Source organism: Cibotium barometz, chromosome 5 (assembly GCF_041138505.1).
Source record: "Cibotium barometz isolate CiBa-2024 chromosome 5, ASM4113850v1, whole genome shotgun sequence".
Lineage (NCBI taxonomy): Eukaryota > Viridiplantae > Streptophyta > Polypodiopsida > Cyatheales > Cibotiaceae > Cibotium > Cibotium barometz.
The window spans coordinates 3,819,197-3,843,203 of record NC_141050.1 but is presented as its reverse complement, the minus strand read 5'-3'; the positions used below and the strand labels follow the sequence as shown (position 1 = coordinate 3,843,203).

Genomic DNA, 24,007 nt, shown 5'->3' with positions numbered 1-24,007 from the left:
CACTTGAAGGTTATGTTCTTGGGACAATCCCCACATAAAAACTCCAGGTAAGATGACCACATTCATATGCATCACCTTTGCTTGCAACTCTCTAAACTTGTGCAAATAAGTGCTGAAAGACATGGTGTTCATATCCGATTCTGCAAACCTAGATACCACATCATACTCATCATCTGCGAGGAGAAACTCATCCCTGAACATCTGCGAGGAGAAACTCATCATCTGCGAGGAGAAACTCATCCCTGAACATCTGCTCGAAACTAGCCCAAGCAGTGGGCTTGTTTCGAAGCTCTCTCCACAATGACAAGGCTTTTCCTCTCGAGAGACCTGGCACCATCTAAATCTTCCGAGTGTCCTGGAGAGGATGCGATTGAAAATGAACATTCCACCTATAAAGCCATGTGTCAACCACTTCATGGGTTCTCTCCATCCTCTGCCCTGAAAACTCCTTTGGGGTGAAGAAAGCAGTTGCTGAAACATGCCCTGCAAGTGCGGGAGTACTCGCAACAACCTTCTACAGTACAGTGATTTGCTGATGCAATATAGAAATCTCCCTGCAGAGTGACCATCTCACTGCCCTGGTTCTTTAGGGTAGAGATCCCTGCTTGGAGTTTCTTCATCTGGTTGTCGAATTAAGTCTTGTCCACCACATATATCTTCTCCTCCCTTGGACTATGGTATGGTGTCCATGAGCAGTATCATGGATTGGATCCCCAATGTCTTCCACCAATGTCTTCCCGTTTCCCCTCATGATCTGATAAATCATGGGTAAAGGAGAGGGGCTAGGGTATCGCCATGGATATGTGAAATGTAAGTGAGAACAAAAGCAAGGGTGTATCTCTGTTACAGCAAAAAGAAAGGTTGATATGTGCCGATTCTGAATTTTATGAAAAACAAGGGAAAAACTACATTAAACTGTAGGGAAACTCTGAGACCATCGTGTAAACCACTTACCAAAGCCTTCCCTTTCCTCCATGTACAAGAAGAGATGCAAAATTTGCTTGCCGCTGTGAACATTGGAAAGAGTGTTGTTTGATGGTTTAATGCCTAAGTTGTGCCTTATTATATAAGCTACCCACAACTGCTTTACTTACATTAAAAAACATGCATACTGCATTAAAAAAAAAAAAAGAGGCGCAAAAAAGTAGCTATAATCGACCAGTTTTTGTTAGTTTCTCGAAAAAACAGCACACATGCTTTCTTTTTCGGATTTTTTAGAATCAACCTCAAACTAGCAACTCACTTTTTCTCATCCTGGTGGCCTGTGCAGGCAGCGCACAGCGGCTCCCTGTTTATACCCGCATGCTTTTGTGCACATCAGATGCTGCTCTCTCTGCTGATTGTTGACTCTACTGGTCGCCCTGGTTTAGTGTCTCCCCTCTCGAGCGTTTCTTTACATGAGACCTGTCTGCTGCCCACATAAGTCTGTGTGTGCAGGCTGCAATCAGCCCTTTGCCACAGGTTTCAGGACACCAAAACTCAACCCCTTGCAGGCTGCAATCCGCCCTCTGCTACAGGTTTCAGGCCTTTGCAGGCAGTGCAAAGCAGCTCCCTGTATATAACCGTATGCACTTGCACACATAAGAGGCTGCTCTCTCTGCTGCCGGTTGACTCTGCTGGCCACCCTGGTTTAGTTTCTCCCTTTACTCTGCTGCACAGCCCTGCCCTGTAGGAAACCAGCCTCTCATGCTTTTCTTCACATGAGACATGTTTGCTGCCCACATAAGACTCTTTGCACAGGCTGCAATCAGCCCTTTGCCACAGGTTTCAGGGCACCAAAACTCAACCCCTTGCCTACATGTATACAAAATATGTCAAGGGTAGACACTTGAGTAAAAAATCACAGCCTATTTGGAAGGTAAACTAGAGAAACGCTAGGGTTTCATAAGGGTTCTTCTGCACATTTAGAACGCATATGACTCCTATATTCCACCCCTCTGAGAATCCACATACAACCATGGTAGTAACCCTAGAAGCATACCTCCAATGAGACAAAGCAAGCTATGGTGCTAAGAGAAATACATGGGAACCTCGATGTGAAATAAACCATGAAAGACATGCAAACCTTTGTAGACTCATTGTTTAGCTTGCTTTAATACTAAGTGTAAGGGGCCCCCTAGGCTTGTCTAACCAAGATCTCCTAAACACAGTCCAAACATGATTAGAGAAAACCAAAATAAAAGGGTGCAGGCAAGCTCACCACTATATAAGTGATGCCTTGTATTATTATTGTGTAGTAAGTCATGCAGTGCAATATTGATGGTTCTGTGCCTAGACCAGAGTTTCTACTCATGCCATGGACATGGCGCATCAGAGATAGTCTTGCCGAGGGCCCCTTTGGGCAAGCACCGGTGGTATGGGATGCCAATGTTGACTGGCATGTATTTGTGGAGTGGAACCTTAGCCGGTAATTGTTGCTATAAATCACTAACCTACTATAGATAGCTAGTAGCCTAGTCTTATTAATTCTTAACCTTAGCCCCTTGCATCTGCCCACTATCTGAGGGTTGAGGTACATAACAACCAGCCTGTACGTCATCAACATCCATGCATGTGCTTTGAAGGGAGGCCCATTTATTTACATCCGCGGCCCACCTCATGGTCTCTCTTTCTCTCTGTCTTGTGGCCGCCGCCCACGCCCACGTCACCACAAGAGGATCAGAGCCATCATTTCCCACCACCGCAAGACTTTCTCCCGCCCTGTCAGCCTCACTACATTGGGTACCATGTTGTAGGGCCCTATCCATAGAGCTTGAGGCTTTTTGTTTTTTTTTTAAATTTAGTTTTACTTTTAGTACCATGATGGTGTATTCCATGGACATGATGTAACATTTTCGTCTCATAGGTCATTTTGGCCTTTTGAAGACGTTAATACAACTTTCTCTCTCTCTCTCTCTCTCTCTCTCTCTCTCTCTCTCTTGTATCAGATCCACCATGATGTAACTTTTGGTCTCATAGGTCATTATGGCCTTTTGAAGACGTTAATATAGCGTTTCATTTCATTTCATTTCTCTCCTATCGTCTCATCAAGCCTGTAGCAACCACACCTGCTTATGATGAGTGGCCTTTTACAATAGGCTCTTAGAATAAATTATTTAAAAAAAAATCTCTCACAGGCTTCTGTAGAATTGCTCTTAGCAATTTCTTCGTCCACAAGCCTCATAATATTGAATGCTCTAATACCAATTTAATGTTTAAATAATCAGATGAATGATTGAACAATTAACACCATGAAACCTTGAACATTGCAATTAGACTATTGACAGAGAGGAAGCACCATACATTGCATTGTATTAAAATCGATTACAACTGCATGTGTTCGAAGAGAAGTTGATGCATGTACCTCTTCATGGTTGAAATTTTAGAAAAATGTTCACACCTAATAAATGTCCTCAAGTCACTCATATTGTCCATACATTAAAAACATGAATGGAATCCTAATAAATGAGAATGTCCTATGCATCCTATATATCATCTCGAAGCTCTTGACAAGTAGTACACAACTATACACCACAGATCTGCATATTTGAGAGTAAGAGAGCATTATTTCCATCAAATAGAACTTTCTTTCTTTCTCTCCATGGCATCAATCCTTACATATGCATTGGTCGTGAGAAGTAGTCCATACTTAACAACAAATCAATTGTGAAAAACTAGGGAATTATGTAGGTTTCTATTGTTCTCTTGTACGCATTTGGGTTCAATTCTTGCAGTGTTCCTCGTTGTTATGAGCAATTCTCTGTTGTAGATGCGAGGATAAGTGTAAATTGGTTGCTTGTTGCCGTCTTCTCTAGCAGTGATAGAGCACAAGAAAAAATGTTATGTAGTTAAAGTAACGGTATGGCTTGCACTAAAGGGTAGCTGTGTGTTTATTTTTCTGGTGATTATCACAGCCTTTAGTATCTACACCCGGAAAGCCCCCCCCGAGGATAGGTAGCATCGGGCATCTAACAAGAATAGCCAACTGGCTTTTGCAAGCTGCTAATAACAATGCAGAGATACATGCTCACCTACAGGTCCTTTGTATATTAGTTCTGCTATGTTTTTGTGTTCCTAGTTTGGGGTTGTCCATCCCCTTGGGGTAGTTGTGCAGTTCATAAACTTAGCTCGTGATCATATTGTTATAGGGAAACCCAGAATGGATTGAATGGAAATCAAATATTCTACAAAGCCGTAACTCCATCGATAATGTTTGTCAGTGGACATGTGGGTAAGTGCTTTAGGCTTCTTTTGTTCATCAATCAGTCACTCTGAGAAATGAAGCTGCTTGACAGATTAAGTGGATCATTGTCTGCCTATGAACTCCTCCCGGAAGTTGGAAAAAAGGTCTACTTTCCTCCTCACTTTCTATGTTTTGAGTGCCGCAGTCGTCCCACCTCTATACGAGATCGGCCTGTTGATAGTGATGAAGATGATTTTCATGACAAAGATTACGATATATCCACAATGGCATCAAATCTAAGTAGTGAGGTTTTTAGATATGGCATATTTGACAATGAAGATGATACAGATGAGGTATCATCTCCTCTCAAGTACTAGTACTGTGGCTGATAATCTATGCTAAATACATCAAGCTTGTTTATTATTGCTGCATGAGATCATGGGTTGCATTGCTTTTATCTTACATATTCCTGAAGTTTGGTGCAGCAATGCCATTTTTGCAAGTCTTGTTTTGTGAATTTCATGCGATAATACTTGTTTTCATCTTATTTTAAGGATTAAGCTTTTTAGTGCAAAGTCAAGCATTTTAAATTGCTCTTTTCTTTTTTGCAGGGCCTGGGGGTAAATGAGAGAGATGATGATGTAAGCTTCTTGAAATATCCTAGGTTTTTTTCCCTATTTTAATTTAGTACGGCTGTAAAAAGTTGGTTTTGTTTGTATTACTTGCTAGGCTCACCAACAATTCAGAATATTGATCTCACGACTGATGAAGTCTTTTTTGTTTATTTTAAAGAGATTAATTGTATAAGTAGGGGCTAGGATTTGAGCCTTGGTCCTGTGTGGCGGCAGGCCAAAGTGTTACCACTCGGGCTAGAGCCACTGGCATGACTGATGATGCCTTTATACAGGCTTTGCATGACAGGCTTTTCATGTAGCTTAAAGCTGTGCAGGCTGCACTGCTCCGCCTGATCTGATAGTATAACACTGACTATCTTTAACTAGCTTTGGTTGTTTCAATGCAGGATGTGTTCTTTGATGATGAGTCAGCGGAGGTGGTGATTTCTTCATTGAGGCTCGGGGAAGAACATGATAGGTTGCCACTGCTTTCTTGTTCATCTTGAATCTTGTAAGAAATAGGCATGGGTAGATGTTCATATTGATGTGCTTGATAGTTGGCTTCTCTAGATTTCCAACCTTGATTTTATTTGCACAACATACATATTAGAAACAGCTAGAGAGAAATTTTGTTTTTGGATCAACTTTGGGATTTTAATACCGTTCCGGCAGGAGATAATAATACTTGTGTAAAATCACACATTATTTTAGTTGAAAGAGTTTCATGGTGCAATGCAATAAATCACATGGATGCACTTGATATTTGGCTGGCCATGTGCCCTAATAAGAAGGCGTATACCTTTCATCATAATGCTTATACAACTTATAGTGCAAGCCTTGACACATGGTATTTGTTGAATGTACACGTAGAATGTGGGTGGATTACTCTTTGCACCTCTCTGATCATGCTCCTATATGGCTGAGTTTGCACTTTGACATGCCACTAGATGATTTACAGATATCAACTAAGAGATTATTGCTGATTAACAACGGTTATTTGACTCCTCCTTTGATAGCTGAAATTTATGACGATATGGATATTGCTTGGTACCATTTTGCATCCCGTATGCAAGGGGTGATTACAGATTATGGTAAATTCAGGAGCTACCTTGTTTCCTCAGGAAGAGGAGAAAATATGTTATGCCAGGCATCAACTTGAATTGAGTAACTACAGAAAGTTGCAAAAGTGGCAAGTCGGGTCTTTACAAAAGCCTATCTTGGAGGAGGAGTGCTCATCTAAATCTTTATTTAAATGTTTACATGTAACTAGACAAAAACAATGCGCTACCCAAAGATGGTGGGTACATGATGTGGGCCCAAGGGTATTATGAAGGTAACAAAAGCATTTTGAGTGTAAAAGGATAATGGAGAGTGGACGCAAAATGTATTTCAGTTAGTGCAATTATGTGTGACTCACTTTCAGCAAGTTATTGCATCACTTCGTGTTGAGACCCCTTCTATGACACATGCTCGTAAGAAATTGCCTTAGAATGTCAAAGAAATAAAGGATGTGCAGGAAACCCTTGGACTGGAAAGCCTTTTTATGCCTATGGAGATACACAATGCAGTTAGACTTCGGGCAAATGGGAATCTTGTGGATGGGATGGGTTCACTGTGGAATTCTTTTTGCAATTTTGGGACCTGCTTGAGGATTCATTATTACTTATGATCAATCAATCATGGTTGGAGGATGGCAAGCAAGACACAAGAGAGCAAGAGAGTAGAAAAGAAGAGCTCTCTATTGATTATGCATAATAGAAAGAACGACTAGTCAAGTTAGTACCGAAGAAGAAACTTTGGTCTCATAGGCCCATTGGGTCTTCTCTCTCTCTCTCTCTCCCTACCCCCCCAAGGAGGATGCCATGACGCTTTGCCAGATGCTTGGAGTGGACGAGATCACTCCCCCCCTTTGCAGATACATGGAGGGCAGGCAAGGATATGACACGAGAGCGGCGCCTCATCATTAGATTCCCTGATGCCATTAGCAGACACGCCTTCTTAGACAGACGGGCTGTCCTCAAGGGCACAGAGGTTATCTCACCCCAGTACATGCGGCACACCGGCGTGAGGCGATGGTGACAATTCATGAGGATATTACGGAGTTGTCACACCTGGGGGGAAGTCTTCCTGCTCGCGGGTTTCAACGCCAAGACGGGAAGTCAGTAGCTCTCACTACTTGGTCTGGATGACCTTGTCAGACTACAAGAGCCGGACAACACTGACATAGGGTTGCAGCGATTATCATAGGACCGTGAGGAGGTCATGGTGTATGGGAGATATTTCTTAGAGCTAGGAGCTGCACATGGTCTTGTTATCTATAACGGGATGTCTGGATGGCTCTCCTCCGACGCCCTTACGTCCTTCCCTCACTCAAGAGGTACTAGCATTGTGGACTACTTTATGGGATCTCCGGCTTTGGCACACCTTCTCCACAACTTCTCCATCCCGCCACCCCTCTTTGAAGCTGACCATGCCTACCTCTCTTTCACTCTTACTAGCACACAGCCCATCCTTCCACCACCAACCCCCATCTCACATTACTCAGGTCCTTTTTGATCATGAGCTTGACCTTGTTTACTCCAACCACATCTATCACCAACTCCAAGATGTGAAACCTACTTTCCCCCTATCCACCCTCACATCACAGCTCACCACCACACTGCACACATCCACCACCACTTCTTTCATCTGCACTCGGCGGTCTACCGCCAAGCCACCTTGTGGTTCCATGCCCCAAAACTGTTGGTATGATGGCGAATGCCGGGGTACGGATTGGGCAAATCACAAAGCGCCAAGCGCAACGGATTTCTCAACGGCTCACTTAACGCAAGCAACGGGAGTTCTACGCTTGAAAAGAGGATGAGTTATATCGACTTTTCTTAGGGCCAAACTGCAAAGAGGCATGGAGGAAACTGAGAACATCACCCTTCTACACCTATCACTTGCCTGGACACATGGCAGTCCTATGCACGCTCCCTCTAGCATATCCCCCATCAGCCACCCCTACCCCCACTACCAGATCCCCGTCCCACCGCCTCCACCTTCTTCACAAAGCGCATGGTTCTCAAGGCAATGGGCGAGCTCGGGATCATGAGGGAGTCACTACCGAGTACATCTCGCATGCCGATGATACCCTGGCGCCCCTACTAGCCTACATGTTCAATTGAGCCCTCTGTGAAGGATTACCACTCTCTTGGTCCACCAACACCATCACCCCCATCCTCAAAGCGGGAGATCCACTTGATCCTAATAATTAAAGTTAGTTCATGATTGGCCACACATTGGCCAAACTCTATGGGTCAGTGCTAGAGGCAAAGCTTAGTTCATTTGTCGAGAGCCAAGGATGTAGAGCCTCAGGACAAGCTAGCTTTCGGAGGAGCTACTCTACCCTTGACCATGTCTTCACTCTCCGTGCCATCATCGAGGAGGGTAGAGCACGACATCAGAGGATTTACTATTACTGCTTTTTGGATTTCCGCAAAGCTTTTGATACTATACCCTGAGCCCGCCTCCTACACCGTCTACAGGAGCCTAGGACAAAGGGCTGGCTTTTTGACACCCTCGTCATGACTCACACCAACCTTGATGTGTGGAGAAGCCTTCTGGGGGCGAGATTTATCGATGAGGATTGGCAGCGAGAGGCCCCACGTCATGATGTTCTCCTGAATGATCTGCAGCAAACCATTAGTCCCACACCAGTTTGTCTAGGGAGAGTTTGTTGCAGCCCCGATGGTAGTGGATGCAGTCTTCCAGACAGTCACATACCTCCATTGCATCAGTCACATGGATCCCCATAGGTACCCAAGGCTTGCCCTGGAGTCCTCAACACAGCTAGCACTTGAGAGCCACTCTGGAGTATGGTATGCGCTAGTTTCCACTTGGTTCTCAGTATATGGGCTCCGCATGTTAGTACAGTTTGGACTCCCCTTTTCTTCGGAGCTGTGATCCATTGCACATGGATCACAGCTCCGGAGCTCCCCACGAAGATGCACTTCCACAGAGATCACTTTCTCACAGTCACCGAGGATGGATTCATTCAGCAGCCAAGCTACTTGAGTGTTCATATGTCCCATGCCATGCGGATTGCAATTGGCCAGATACAGGTTTCATCCCACCGCCTCAGAGTGGAGACAGGTAGAGTTGAGGGCATCTTCAGAGCCGGGGAGCCTATACAAAGACCGGCAGAGGAGAGGATATGCCAATTATGCCACACAGAGGTTGAGACGGAGGAGCATTACATATGCCACTGCCCAGTATACCATGAGATCCGCGGGAGGTTTCACTGTCTGTTTCGTGAGGAATTTGGTCCACTCTCCAGGGTCATTGACTTCCAGGACTAGCGTTGCCTAGGCCTGTTCTTGCTTGAGCTCCATAGACACAGGGACACCTTAGGGAGCTTCGGCCCCAGCCACCCCGCCCCCCTCCCTCGCCAGCCAACCATTAACAGTTTCTTCCGGACCCAGGAGGTGGAGGACATCGATATAGTGGATCTTGTGGACCCTCCATGAGCTGCTCCGGACCTAACTCGCCCAAGAGGAGTTACCTTGGACTGAGCCTCCACACTCCAACGTGCCCGACGCCCCTGACCCCCGGGCCGTTGGCCATGATCACCTTATCAGCTCCAGATCCAGGACATGCTCCACCGCCATCGAGCTAGCTTTCCACGTGACATAGGTGATGAGACCTCTCGACCATACTCATTAGCCCCCATGCTTGATATTTTGGAGAGTGGTATACCATCTAGTCGGAGGTGATGCTACTCGCATGTTTCTATGTTCTTAGGATTCCATGATGAGTTTCCATGGACATGTTTGTATCACTTTGGACAGTTTTGTATCTCCCGAGTGAGATAGCTATGTTTATGTTTTCTTTCTGTTTTATTTTCCATTCCATGATGACATATGCCATGGACATTATTGTATCACTTTGGTCTCATAGGCCCATTGGGTCTTTAGTAGCCAGCCATTGGCTTTTTTCAGATTGTCACTTATATTCAACATGTATACATGCTTGACAGAGATCGCCTCCCACGACTAGCGCTAGAGTCCTCTATGCAATTATATGGCGAGAGGGGGGAGGGAGGGATTGAGGAGGCGAGATGGAATGCCCTCCTCCTCAACGACACGGCCACGGCCATTACCAACACATGCATGGTACTCTGAGGTAGTTGAGTGGTTTCATGCACATGGCATACAGATGGACCGTCTCCCCCCGTTTCAGTATAGCTTGGATTCCCCATACCTTGATCTCTCATGTCAAGAGATCAATTGGATCATCCGGTTAGATCTACTCGGGCTACACATAAACCAGACATGGGTGTCTCCGTCAGAGATTGGTAACAAGTGTGAGTTCTACAGAGATCACTTCTTGACTCTTTGAGGATGGATTCTTTTAGATCCCGGGATACATACAGATACACATGTCACATGCTATGCGTATCACGATCGGCCAGCTGAGGGTATCCTCCCACCGCCTCAGAGTAGAGACTGGCAGAGCTGAGGATATCCCACATGAGGAGAGGACATGCACAATATGCATCACAGAAGCAACAGTAGAGGATGAGGTCCATTATATGTTCAGTTGCCCAGCTTACTATGAAATACGCGGGCGATTCCACTGCCTCCTAGAGGGATTTGAACCACTAACACAGGTGATACTGTTTGAGGATCAGAGGTGCTTGGGCACGTACTTGATGGAGCTCAGACAACAGAGGGGTGTAGTGTTGAGGCAGCATGCTGAGAGACAACCCTGGCTCTGACAAGACACCTCACAAAGAGCCATCACAGATTTCTTTGTGGTACACACATCCACATCAGAATCTATTGCGCACAACAGTTCCTCTACTGCAACATCAGAGCCCACCACCCATACCCCCGCTCCAGCTCCACGCCCCAGAGGAGTTCTTAGTGAGAGAGCTCGATCCATTCTGCGAGCTAGACGTCCTCGACCCAGAGCATCAAGACCTTCCATCACATAGAGATAGATTCGTGAGATTCTCCACCGACATCACATGCTCCCATCACAGAGGCGTGGCATTTACTCCGCCAGCAGATTGGTTCTGACCGAGGTGGGTATCGTCATTAGCTGATGACAACATATCTCACTCTACACAGGATCATCTATTGATCACATGTACTGTCAGATGTTTTCATTTTACTTTTTCTTTCAGTTTTCCATGGCTTAATATATCCTTGGTACCATTGTATTACTTGTGGTCTCATAGGCCCTTGGGGTCTTCTGTCACTCTCTCTCTCTCTCCATGCGTGACGTTGCGCAAGCCCCCATCTCTTCTTGCGTTGCGCGTTGTTGGTCTCTCTCTCTCTATCGGGCACCCCTGCCCCGCGTGTGCCCAGCCCACTCTGCCATTTCTCTCTCTTTCTCGCGTGAACCTTTACCACCATCTCCTGTATCTGCCCACCTCCGCCCAGCACCTCAGCCTGCCATTCTCTGTATTCCGGCTCCCGTGTACCCGCTTTCCTTGAGCAGCCCCACTTGAGCCTCATCTCTCTTTTTCCTCTCTCTCTCTCTTACCAATGCGAGTATTTTTCTCTTACCTGCATACTGCATTTCCACACCCTGCTCCAACATGCAGTGCGCTCCGGATACAAGAACTAGGGGTGAGAAGGAGAGGAAATACAGCACTGTAAGTCTGTATGGGTGAATACACATAAAATCAGCGACCCCCATGACAGCCATGAAAGAGATATGCAAACTGCAAGATACAGATATAGAAAGCCTTCAAAAAAAGCTTGGAGAAGGTGAAGACGAACTTTTACAGGCTGCACACCTCTATGCAAGAGGAGACGGATAGGTGGAATGAAGAGACGCAGGCCCACATGGTGAGCCAACTCAACAAGGTGCGAGAGGAAATGGTCCAGATGCTGGACGATAAAACCAGCCATCAAGCCTCCCGAATCTGGGATTTAGAGGCTCAAGTAGCCATACTTAAACAGGAAAACAACCACTTGAGGGCACGCACCCAATATGAAGAAGGCGAAATTCAGTCATTCCTCAATGAGGAGCTGAATACACTTAGGGAGCAAGTGCAGACCCTCCAAGCCCAAGGGGAGAAGAAGGCCAATGAGCACCCCGCGCCATTGATGTTGTAGCTGATCATGCATACTTAGCTTTCTCCCTCACATGCCAATACACCATCCAGCCATTGGCCTTACCACACCACTGCCACTCGAGATACCACTTCACGAGGGATACCTCTTCCGTCTACTTTGACCACATTTTCCGTACACTCTCCGACCTCGACCCCCACATCCCACTTGATGAGCTTACCACATAGCTTGCAGCCACCCTTCACATATCTGCCGTGCAGCCGCTTTCCCTCACACCAGAGCCACGCCTGGACCACCTGGAGGGACTGTACCACATAATAGTTGGTATGATGAGTGCCACGAGACCTGTGCCCACCTACAGTGAGAGGTTGCTTTGGGCTTCACCACTTACCAGCAAGCACGACAGATCATCCACTGTCTCGTACGGAGGAAGAAGCGAGCCTACCTAGCTCACCTCAAGCAGGAGTTGTACCAGCTGTTTCTGGGACGGGATTGTAAGGGGGCCTGGAGGCTCTTCCAAGATCGTCGCCTAGCGACCCCGATCACCTCACCCAACATATGGCATGCATACGCCACCTCCGTTTACCACGTCCCCGGACAACCACCTTTCCCCCACCCTCCTGAGCCTTGCCCCCTCCACTCCTCCTTCCACTTGAGCATGGTGGAGATGCTATTGATAGGATGCAGAATGGGAGAGCATAGGATCATGATGGTCTGATTGCCGAGCACTTCTCACATGCGAGGGATGTATTGGCTCTACTTCTGGTTCATATGTTTAATAGGGCCCTATGCGAGGGTTTCCCCACCAGTTGGTCTTCTAATATCATTGTGCCCATTGAAAAGCCTCAACTGGCCACCAAGTGAGAGTGGGTGATGAGCCAACCCAAAATCCACATAACTTGTGACAGTTGATCTGCCCTCCAGATGCATGGCAGAAGATTGCCTCGACGAATCTCTGGAGGTTCCCCTCGTCGGCGAATTCAAAATCAAGCAGCTCCTCGTGCACCCGGATGGGAAGCCACAGCCCTTGGAGCACTGTATCCTAAGCGAAGCGAAAACTACTCATGGCGTCGGCAATAGATAAGGTGCCAATGGATAGCCCTGCGAGATAGAGCGTGAAAGCGGAAATGTGTCGCGTGTGGCTTCCTCAATGAGAACTTGGTAGCATAAAGCCGTGTAGAGCACAGAAACACCTCGGACCCGCTCCTCAGGGTATCCCATCTGGCACATCGTAAGCCCCAATCTAGTCTGTCATATGCTTTTTCAAAATCTAGGAGGACAATAAGATCCTACTTCTTGAACCTGGCTAGAGCAGCAAATAAGTGAAGATCTTTTCAAGAATGTTGCGATCCTCGACAGAATCCGTCTGCGTTCCATGGATTAAATTGAGGAAAGGCTGCAGTCGCTAATGGCCTAGGCTAGAATTTTGTAGGCGGTCCATAGGGCCTCCATTGCCGAATCTCGAATCTGTCACCAACATCCTCGGGAGTTACATGGATCAATCACTCTGACAACGTCTCCGGCATGACTCCTGTGATCATAATCTGATGGAAGGCAGCATTGAATCCGCCTTCCATGAGATCCCAGAGAGAGAGAAACTGGAAGCCCCTTCTCCCGAGCATTTGCCCCTAGGGAGTGCTTCTAGAGTCTGTGCAAGCTCCTCTGCAGTAAAGAGAGTCAACAAGAAAGTGCGGAGAGAGCGGGAGGAACCACCTCTCTATTATGTTGCCAAGCCCGTCCATACGCATCCAGCACCTATGAGGATACGGGGGCACCAATGACGAGAGAGCAAAAGAAGTAGTGTAACCTCGAGCTCCTCCCCCTCCTGCGTTTTCTGCCTGCCTGTGCCCCTTGCCCTTTGGCGCTTCACGCCCCCAACCAAGGCCGCTGTTACTTGCTTATCCTTTTCAGAGGCTGATCTTTAGCTCCTCACTACGACTGTTGCATCGTTAGTGGTCCACCCTAGCATGCAAGATTGTCAGTAGCCGCCCTGCATGTGGACAATTTAGGGATCTTTTACAAGCCAGCCTCATCGGTGGGCCTACAAAGATCACAGACATTCATTCTCTGGTATGTGGTTACTATTAGGTTGAGTTCGACTCGCCAACAGCGTCAAATGGAGTCATGCAGCTTAGCCCATTGCACTGTGTATGGCCCATGCCTTTTTTGCACGATGGCAGGATTGCTTCAACCCTGCATTTGATCCACTGGTTGGCATGGCGAGTTTCCTAGTGAAAGCCTGCATTCCTGTTCTTAGAAAGGAATACCTCGCGCCTTCGTCCCAGGACGGATTGTGATTATTCCTCGTCTAAACCTTAGCCCAAGACTCTTCGAGTAGAGGATAGTTCCGCTAGCATAGCCTCTCACAGAGATTTTCATGGAACATTCAGGGTTTAGGGGGACCTCAGTGCTTTTAGAGACGAGGCATCCTGAGAAGAGAGCTTCAAAGAGCTATAGTTGGGAAATCTATTGACATTTTCCTCCAGGAGCATCACCTTTCCGAGGGGGGCACCCACCGATGCGGAAAGATTTTACTATGCTGGAGTCACATTTTCTGGTCTCCATCCTTCACTGCGTCAGTATGCAGGGAGGAGTTTGTATTTTTGTCAGTGAGCAGCTTTTGCCGGCAGTGAAAGGCTCGGGAGTCATAGTGTCGGGGCGAGCACAGTGGGTTACCATTTTGATTGGTGAGGATTGCGTTGGCTTCCTCAATGTTGATGCTTCGAACGCCGGCGCAGGTAGAGCCCTCTTGTGGAGCACAGTCTGGCATACCCTTCCCCCGGTAGACTTTTAGGGCATGAGTGGAGACTTTAACATAATAGAGGTAGCAGAGGACAGACTTGGAGGAGGCACGGCCACAGTCTCAAGAGCAGAGTACTCTGCCTGGGAGGAGATGATATTGGCACTTAGGGGATAGGACCCTTGGCATCTTCCAAAGTTTGGGCGCAGCCCTCGGAGCCTTAGCTTCTCGTGATTGGATAGGAGGAGCACCGGCCCCAACCTCTCCAGACTAGACAGGTTTAATGTTGATGAGCGGGCTTGTGGCTGTGGGGGCATGATTGGTATCTTGGTAGGCACTACTTTTTTAGATCACGCGCCGGTTATTATGTCCTTATAGGACCTCAGGAGGCTGGATAGGCATGTGAGCTTTAGGATTCCGGATAGCCTCATTCAGGACCCAGAGATAAGTAGCAAGATTGAGCAGATATGGGCAAAGACTAGACTTTATTTCAGGCTCTGTTGTGTGCACATTGGATGTGGGCCCGAGGGAGGTCAACAGTTTCTCACGGGAGGCTGCCGAGAGCAGATTGGAGGGATTTCGGTTGCAGGAGAGGAGTCTGAGAAGGGGTATGGCTTCTTTACAATGGCTTCAGGAGAGTTCTGCAGATAGCCCGTGGATTGAGAATTGGATAGTCACCGCCCGCACGGATTTTAGATCCATAGAGGAGAGGAGGGTGGAGTACAGGTACCATGCCAAAGCTTCCTTCTAGACTGAGGCCGGCGACAGAGTCACTGAGGATTTCTTTGAGATTGCCGGCCCCCATAGGAGAGAGACGACATTCGTAGGTTGCGTGGCCAGGATGGAGCTGTTTCTTCTAAATCCCCCCCATGTGAGAGCCATTGCCACGGATTTTTTCTGATATCTTCTCACAGGTGCCCCATTATCCCCACAAGTGATGAACGCGTGCGAGAAAGTCTGGTGGCACACGAGAGAGGTGGTTTCCCCCCTTGCTTCAGTCCTTCTTATTGACTCCTCCGCGCTACTCCAAATCTCCCGGCACTTGCATGAGCTTGGACGCCAAACACCTGCAGGTGGGGCTGTGGCTGGTACTACTGCGATACGATGGTGGAAGACCTGAAGGGCATGGCCTTACCACTCTAGCCTCGGTGGCCCAAGCGACAGTACCCCAAGTGATAATCTGGGTCGATGCCTTGTCCATAGCAAAGATGCGGAGAATTCGCTGCCAAATCTGCTGAGCCTTCGGGCAATCCCAAAGGCAATGTTGCTGAGACTCCTGGGGTGGCTGCGCACCTTGGGCAAGCTGTTGACCACCCTCTGATTGCGAACCAAGTACCCACGCCTGACGCCTGTGTGCCGTCAACCAGAGGAAGACAGTGACATTCCTCGGTCGAAAGCTGTCCCAAAGCCTCTTCCAAAAATCTTAAACGAAGCATTGTGATAGGCCCTTAGACTTCCAGTGTTCTGCTATTGCCGGTGTGCCATCTATCTCCGACATTTGCATCCTGTGGCTGAGTCGCATTGTATATGCAAAGAAAGGGGAATCCAGAGTCTCCACCTGATTTGTGGGATCATGCCACGTCCACTCTCCATGGTCCCATTGCAACCGCGTCAGAGGTCGGCACTCCCAAATCCATAACCGCCAAAATCTCTCCTTGGCCACCTTGGCTGGTGCTAGATTTATGTGCCATGCACATGCCCGAAAACCAATCACCCTCACCCTCACCCTCTCCAAGGTGCAGCCTGTGAAAGCCTCTAAGGGGTGCTCTGATCTCTCTAATCTGCCATGTAATCCAATAGAAAATGATAAGCTTTCTCAAAGTTGAGGAGTAGCACAATGAGGTCCTATTGTCGCATCCTGGCCGAAGCTGTCGCCTCCCAAAAGGTAAAGTTGTTGTCCAGAATACTTCGATCCTGAACAAAACCAAATCTGAGTGTCATGGATCAAGTCTGGGAGGGAAGGCCAGAGTCGCCTGCTCTGCTGATGGCCTTGGCCAAAATCTTGTATGCCGTCCCTAGAAGGGTGATGGGTCTCCACTGTCGGATCTCCAATCTATGACCACCCTCCTTGGGAAGCAAATGTATTAAGCCCTCTGTGAACCTCTCTGGCATGGTAGGCTGCACAAATCTCTGGAGAATCCCAACATCTCCAGCAAGGTAGGCTGTTGTGTCGTCTGCAAACTCTGAGTCCAGCAGCTCCTCCTCAATGTGGAGGGGAAGCGCAATCCTTGAAGTCCAGTCTCTTGGGCGGAGAGGAAACTACTCATGGCCTCCGTGACAAATAGAAAGAGGTACGGTGCCAGTGCCAGTGCCAACGGATAGCCTTGTCGAACTGAGTGGGAAAGGGGGAATGTATCGCCTCGGGCTCCCTGAACGAGAACCTGGCTGTAAGATGCTGAATAAAGTCTTGAGCCTCTGCGAATCCAATCTATGGGGAATCCCATCTGGCTCAAAGTGCCCTATACAAAGCTCCAATCCACCCTATCACAAGCTTTCTCAAAGTCAAGGCGTAGCACAATGAGGTCCTGCTGTCGCATCCTGACCGATACTGTCGCCTCCCAAAAGGTGAAGATGTTGTCCTGAATACTCCTATCCTGAACAAAACCAGTCTGAGTGTAATGGATCAAGTATGTGAGGAAAGACTAGAGTTGCCTGCTGATGGCCTTGGCCAAAATCTTGTAGGCCGTCCCTAGAAGGGCGATAGGTCTCCACTGGCGGATCTCCAATCTATCACTACCCTCCTTGGGAATCAAATGTATCAAGCCCTGTGTGAGCCTCTCTGGCATGGCACTTGTGAGCATAATCTCATTGAAGGCAACGCGAAGGCCACCTTCCATGAGGTCCCAATGGCGAAGAAAGAAAGAAGCAAGAAAGAAAGAAAGAAAGAAGCAAGAAAGAAAGAAAGAATCCCATCCGCCCCTTGTTTAATGCCTTCACCGCCTCCACCAGCTCCCCTGCAGTGAAAGGGGTCAATAAGAAAGACCAAAGGGAGGGGGGAACCACCTCTCTCGTGTGTCTCCAGACTCTCTCGCATGCATCCATCACCTGGGGGGATAATGTGAGAAGAGACCGGAAGAAATCCGTGGCGATGGCTCTCACTTGCGGGGGATCAGAAACAATAACTCCATCGTGGCCACGTAGCTTGTGAGTACCGTCTCTGCTCCTGTGAGGGCCGGCTATCTCAAAGAAGTCTGTAGTAACTCTGTCTTCCGGCGGTCTGCGTCCGATGCGGCCACCCATTGGAGACACAGAGACACTGCCTATGGGACTGTCCACCGGCGCAACAGATTTGGCTGAGGGTGCTGCGCATTTTGGCCCCCCTCTCTCTAGAGGGCATGTATTTGTGGGGTGCCGTTGCTTGGTCGACTTCGTCAGGGCCTGCTCTGGGATACGAGACGGAGCAGGACAGCCAGGCCATCAGATTCATTAGGGGCCAGCCTCGCCTTGTTTCTTCACCGGATTTCTCGTCCGCCGGCTGGACACAGGAGAGGGATCTACGATGGGAGCTCCTGAGCAGCCTCACCATCTGGTTCACTTGGAGAGCCCGGTGTTTCAGGGCCTTTGAGGGGAGACTGGAGCCACCAGCAGAGACTTTTCGGGGGATTTGGCAGGAGTTGATCCACACCCTGCAAGGACAGTATGACCGCATTCGGGGCGACTCGGATGCAGCGATCTTGCGGTGCCAGGCCTTTCACACCACTTGGCGCAGCGGCCCCTTCTATACACTACACGCGGGTACCCCCCGTTGGCATTACAGGCCACCTGTTTGGCTTTTCCCCCCTCCTATTGTATGATATAGCCTCTCAGTTATTTGTACTGATAGTTGTACCTTTTTGCACCTAGGGAGAGTCTCCCTAGCTGCCTTGATTGGATCTCTGCTCTGCCTTCTTATGAGAAGGAGAGTTTTTTTTGTAGCCCAGCGGGCGTTTTTTATAACTAATGAAAGGATCTTTTCTCGGAAAAAAAAAAAAAATCTGTCACCGGCCTGAGTCTAGAATGAGGCCCTGGCATGGTATCTATATTCTACCCTCCTCTCGTCAATGGACTGAATCTCCGTGCGGGCAGCAGCGATCTGACCTCAAACCATGGGCTGTCCGGGGAACTCTCCTGAAGATGCTGTAAAGAGGCTAGACCCCTCCTCAGACTCCTCTCCTGCTCTTGAAATCCCTCCAATCTACTCTAGGCTGCCTGCTGCAAGAAAATACTGACCTCCCCAAGGCCCTCATCCAAAGTGCACGCTACAGATCTTGAGGAAAAGTCTAGACCCGCCCATATCTGCTCAATCCGGCTACAAATCTCGGGGTCCTAAATGAGGGTGTCTGGAATCGTGGAGCTCTCATGTCTGTCATGCCTCCATGGGTCCTCTAGGGATAGAATAACTGGGGCATGATCTAAAAATGTAGTGCTTGCCAGAATACCAACCATGCCTCCACGGCTGCAAGCCCACTTGTCAACATAAAACCTGTCCAGCCAAGAGAGGTTGGGGCCAGTGCTCCGCCTATCCGATCGAGAGAAGCTAAGACTCTCAGGGCTGCGCCCAAACTCTGGAAGATGCCAAGGGTCGTGTCCCCTAAGAATTAGTATCATCTCTTCCTGTGCACTCCACCCCTGAGACAGTGGCGATGCCACCTCCAAGTCTGTCCTTCGTTGCCTCTATCATGTTGAAGTCATCGCCCATGCACCCAAAATTAGCCTGGGGAAGGGCCTGTCGGACAGTGCTCCAAAAGATAGCTCTACCTGCAGCCGCGTTCAGGGCATAAATGTTGAGGAAGCCAACGCTATCCTCTCCAATCAGAATGGTAACCCACTAAGCACGTCCTGGAACTATGACTCCTGATCTTGTCACAGACGGCAGAAGGTGCTCACTGACAGTGAAACACTCCTCCATGCGTCCCTGAAGGGCCGAAGGATGGAGACCAAAAAGTATGACTCTTGCCTGGTAGAATCTTCCCACAGCGGTGGGTATGCCCCTCAGTAAGATGGTGGTGCTCCTGAAGGAAAAGAATGTCGATAGATCCCCCCACCATAGCTCAATGCAACTCTCCTCTAAGCACGCCTTGTCTCTGAAAGCACTGAGGCCCCCCTAAGCCCTGAATGTTCCATGAGACACAATCCTCATATCATTCTCTATGTGAGGCGGAGCTACCGAAACTGCCCTCCGCTAGAAGAGTCTTGGGCACGGGCTTAGACAGAGAAGAGTCACAATTTGACCTGGTGTGGGGTTGCGCCAAGTGGGCGTGGATCGTGCCCTCCATGTACTGCCACTTTGCCTGAGCGCGAGAGTATGCATACTTTGTGCTCCATCGATCACAATGGAGGTATCTGTAAGAAGGGGGAGAAGTACTGCGAGAGTGGTATGCATGAACACAAAAAACAGCACCTCCAGGCTAGTGGTCACCATCTCCCCTCCCTGATCTCTGTGAGCTAGCTCCATCTTGTTCAAAGGCCATAGATGAGTAAGAACGTCGGTGATCCGGAGCTCCAGGAGATGATGCGATAGCTCAACTACCTGATCCTGTATGGTAGCGGCCACCGCCTCAGGATCCCACTTTGTCTCAGGGACTATGCTCAAGGGGAAAGAGAAGATCATCACGCCATTCTCTGGCGTAGAGGGTCTGGAGTGGTGGAAGACCACACATACCCGAATAGGGGGTACGGTCTCCTCAAACCTATCTGTCCCTTCTGTCGGAAGACACCGGAAGAAACTATAATCCACAGGCTGTCCCAAGATCCTGGGGGCCCGCCTAGAGACTCAGGTGGGAGAGCCCTCGCTGGTTAGGCCGCAATGGTCAGCTCCACCGGCTCTGAGAAATGATGAATTAGGCGGCAAATGGTACGCGTCAGATGTCTCGTCTCTGGGTCAAGGGCTGCAGGGAGCCAGCCGTATGCTACTCTCGGGCTGATGGGTCATCCATGGTCGGAACATGGTGCTCCGCGGCTTGGGAACTTGCTCCTCCCTCGGCTCCATGATGAGGATCTGAGTGGAAAGTAGGAGGGGGAACCACCGGGGGCGATCGCCTAGTATGACGCTGAGAGCAAACTCTGGTCAGATGACCCATCTGTGTGCAAATAAAGCATTGGCCTGGAAGGTTGGAATACTCCACTCGCTGCATAATGGGATCGCCTCGAAGACTGGGAATAGATATCATGTGAGGCATATAATCCGGCGAGGCAATACAAATGTGGAGAGATGGAATACCCGCTGCTTGTGCGAGGGCCGAGACAGCGGTGGTGGTGGGGGGGGGGATTCCATCACTCTCCCAATGGCACCACTAGGAGAAGAGGAAGATATTCCTTCAGAGGCCTGCAAAAAGCAGACTGTCACGGGAAAGCCTAAAACTCCAGCTAATGGGTCAGATGTCGGGTCGAAGACATGCTGCCATTGTGCAAAGAAGGCCTGGGCCGTACACAGTGCAATGGGGCTCATCTGCATGACAAGATGAGACGCTGCTGGTGAGTCGAACTCAACCTCGTAGAAACCCCACCCCAAAGAATGAATATCTGCGATCTTTGTTGGTGCACCTAGGAGGCTAGCCTGAAGAAGAGCTCTCATTTAGCCACGCTGTCGTGACGTGGAAGGTGTCGCTGGGAACACACTGGGTGTCTGGCTGTGAGAGTTACATCCAAAATCCCAAGCATTAAATGTCTTCTCAGCTTCTCATGGAACAAAGTATAGCATGGTATTAACTCAATCTCTTGACTCAGGCATACATTCAATGGGATTGTCTCCACAACTCATACAAGACACACCATCTTCGACTCTGATGATACAAGACTTATGGCAAGAGAACTCATCATCATCATCATATATCATCATCAAGACTCATCATGGAAGGTCTTCACATAACATATGCTATATGTTTGTACAAAATGTTTGACATGCAACAACACTCATGAGATAAAATAATAAAACTCACAAGACATCACCAAATCCAAAGGGTATACATATCTTCAGCATATGCATGTCGACAGCCCATAGTATAGCACCCAGTATTTACCGCAGCCATCATAAAGGAGAGAAAATCACTTCCAAAAAGACCTCTACAAGTGTCACTCTTTCTGATTTTCAAATATATGAAGGTGCCACCCTTTTTGAGGCTGCTCTTTGTGCTGATGCTTTGCTATCATGTCTAAGCCTTGGGAGCTTCCAATGGCATGCTTGAGATCAAATGGAACGCTTTAACAAATATTATGTTCCCTTTTATTAAGATGTTGTTCGAGTCCTGCGAAGAGCACGTCTTGGTCTTTGAGGCTGGCTCGTAACTGGTACAAGGGTCTCCATAAGCTGTTTTCTCCTCCTTTAATTGTGTCACCTCAGATTCCAGCTCCACTGTGTATGCCTGTTTTCTTGCTCTGGACCGGGCAGCTTCTTCTTTCACATGGGAGCCCCCCCCCCCCACGACTACACAATGGCCACTAGCTTGCAGCTTTCTGCGCTGTCAACCACAGCCACTCTTCTCTGTCCTGTACCTCTGGCTACACACGCCTGCCCTCTGTTATCACCCGCTCTCTGCAGAGAATGACCAGGCCCCCCCCCCCCCCCGTCTCTACCCGTCCAAGGCCACCATATTCGAACTCGAAGCCCCACACAAGTGATCGTGGAGGACCTTTCTTTTGCTGTTGAACAAACTATGGCTCCATAATCACTGACTGTACAAAACTTGGTCTTTCTCTGGCGGAAAAATTGATCAATAGAGTTGTAGCCACGTTCCACGTGAAAACCACACGGCTTGGATCTTTTGGTCGTCCTTGACATAAGAACCTCCCTTGCAACTATCTGTAAGGCCACAGTGGCAGAAATCTTTTGCTTTCTCGGTTTGCGTCCAAGCTTGCCTCGACATGCTGAAGCGCCACAAAAGCAATCTTGCTCTTGGCCGAATGGGATGAATTGGTAATCATATGAGATGGCTTCACCCTCTGGTCTATCAGATATTGCAAACACGCCCCCCCCTATTTCTTCATCAATCTCCTTTTTATCAAGAGGCCCCCATACTCTGCGCCAGCTCGCCAGCTGCGCATCCTCCCACCTTCGCCAGCTTCTCGAGTGTTCCCGCTGGCGGCCATAAAATCCCCACGTGGCCATGCCTTTTATGGCCACCTTTTATTGTTTTTTTTTATCTCTTCTAAGGCCTAAGAGAATGGCCACACTCACATTTCCATTTCACACCATATCTCAAGCAACCTTGGCCCTTCTTTCTTATTAATTGCCCTTCATGCCATACCTCTTCAAGATGCAGCATACGAGTGCCCGCTCATTTCTTTGGGAACGCGTACACACTGCCAGAGCCATCGAGCAACTGATACTCTTCCAGCAGTGAACCTTACTCCAGACAGGCCTGTAACAAGCTCAACACCAAACCATTTCACCTGTGCACCTGGCGACGCCCTCAAAAGCAAAACCCTCCACACGCCATACATTCCATATGTACACAGGCGCTTAATCCCATGCATCTGGATTTGCATTTAATAGCCTCACATGCATGGTTTCACACCATAGACGTGCTGTGGCACGACATCCACCCCCTCTAAACCAGCACATCCTCTGGTATGTGCCACACAGGTCCTGTATCTTAGCAATCACATCTGAATGGTTCTGCTTTCCCACCTGGATCAAATACCAACCGCTTTTGGCATATGTGCCATATCCTTTGCTCATATGAAGCCCTGTCCTCACTTAGATTCTCTGCATATGCATAATTACCCTCATCATTCAAAGTGGGATGCTCTTCAAAATGATTTGCTTCAAAATTTTCCTCAGGCCATGTTTGAAGCCTTTGCACCACATATTGTATGGCCACACCAAGTAACAACTGCATTAACAGCATAGAATACACACTTGGTAACATCCCATCCAAATCTACTGTGCCCGGATCCAGCTCTGATAAACATTCATTCTTCTCATCCAAAGACGGAAAAGCATCAACACATACAAAGTCCAGCAAGGCATCATCGAGAATAGCCTCCAGATCTGAATCAATCTGCACATCCTCACTTGCTACCAACAGTTGACTAGCATCAAGCATAGAAGAGCCCAAAGCTGATGGGGATCTATTATATACCATGAAATCATTCAATGCATCATCTAGGATAGCATCCAATCCAGGATCAATCACATTGAAGCCATTATCATCTTGCAATCCCACATGTTGATTATCATGAACATTCATACCCCCATAACTATATCCATTTGGTTGCTCATATGCAGCCTCTTGAGGCTCTGTGACCACACTTTGCATATCCTGCATGTTATCTCCCAGTATTTCTTGATACATGTCTGCAGATGGGCTTAGAACTATGGGTCCCTCACCCAAGTACCCTTGAATCTGTATATCATTGAACCCTGCATGATCCAAAAAGACAGATTCAATTTCCCTCTCCAAATCATCATCATAAACAGGCTTCCAAGCTCGAGATTGTTGCTCAC

At 48.2% G+C, this 24,007-nt stretch overlaps 1 protein-coding gene across 14 annotated transcripts in view; it reads left to right on the top strand.

Moving 5' to 3' along the window:
- The window catches only part of LOC147637975 (uncharacterized), a 237,637-nt gene that overhangs the window by 197,820 nt on the left and 15,810 nt on the right, over positions 1-24,007 (top strand). For 12 of the 14 annotated variants that reach the window (XM_086797152.1, XM_086797089.1, XM_086797159.1 and 9 more), the window contains 5 exons: positions 3,894-4,016; positions 4,128-4,210; positions 4,368-4,515; positions 4,774-4,803; positions 5,184-5,254. In XM_086797152.1, coding sequence (XP_086653278.1) covers positions 3,894-4,016; positions 4,128-4,210; positions 4,368-4,515; positions 4,774-4,803; positions 5,184-5,254 — 455 coding nt within the window. Of the gene's footprint in view, positions 1-3,893; positions 4,017-4,127; positions 4,211-4,367; positions 4,516-4,773; positions 4,804-5,183; positions 5,288-24,007 lie in introns of all 14 variants that reach the window. The other 2 variants (XM_086797184.1, XM_086797190.1) reach the window with 1 other exon arrangement.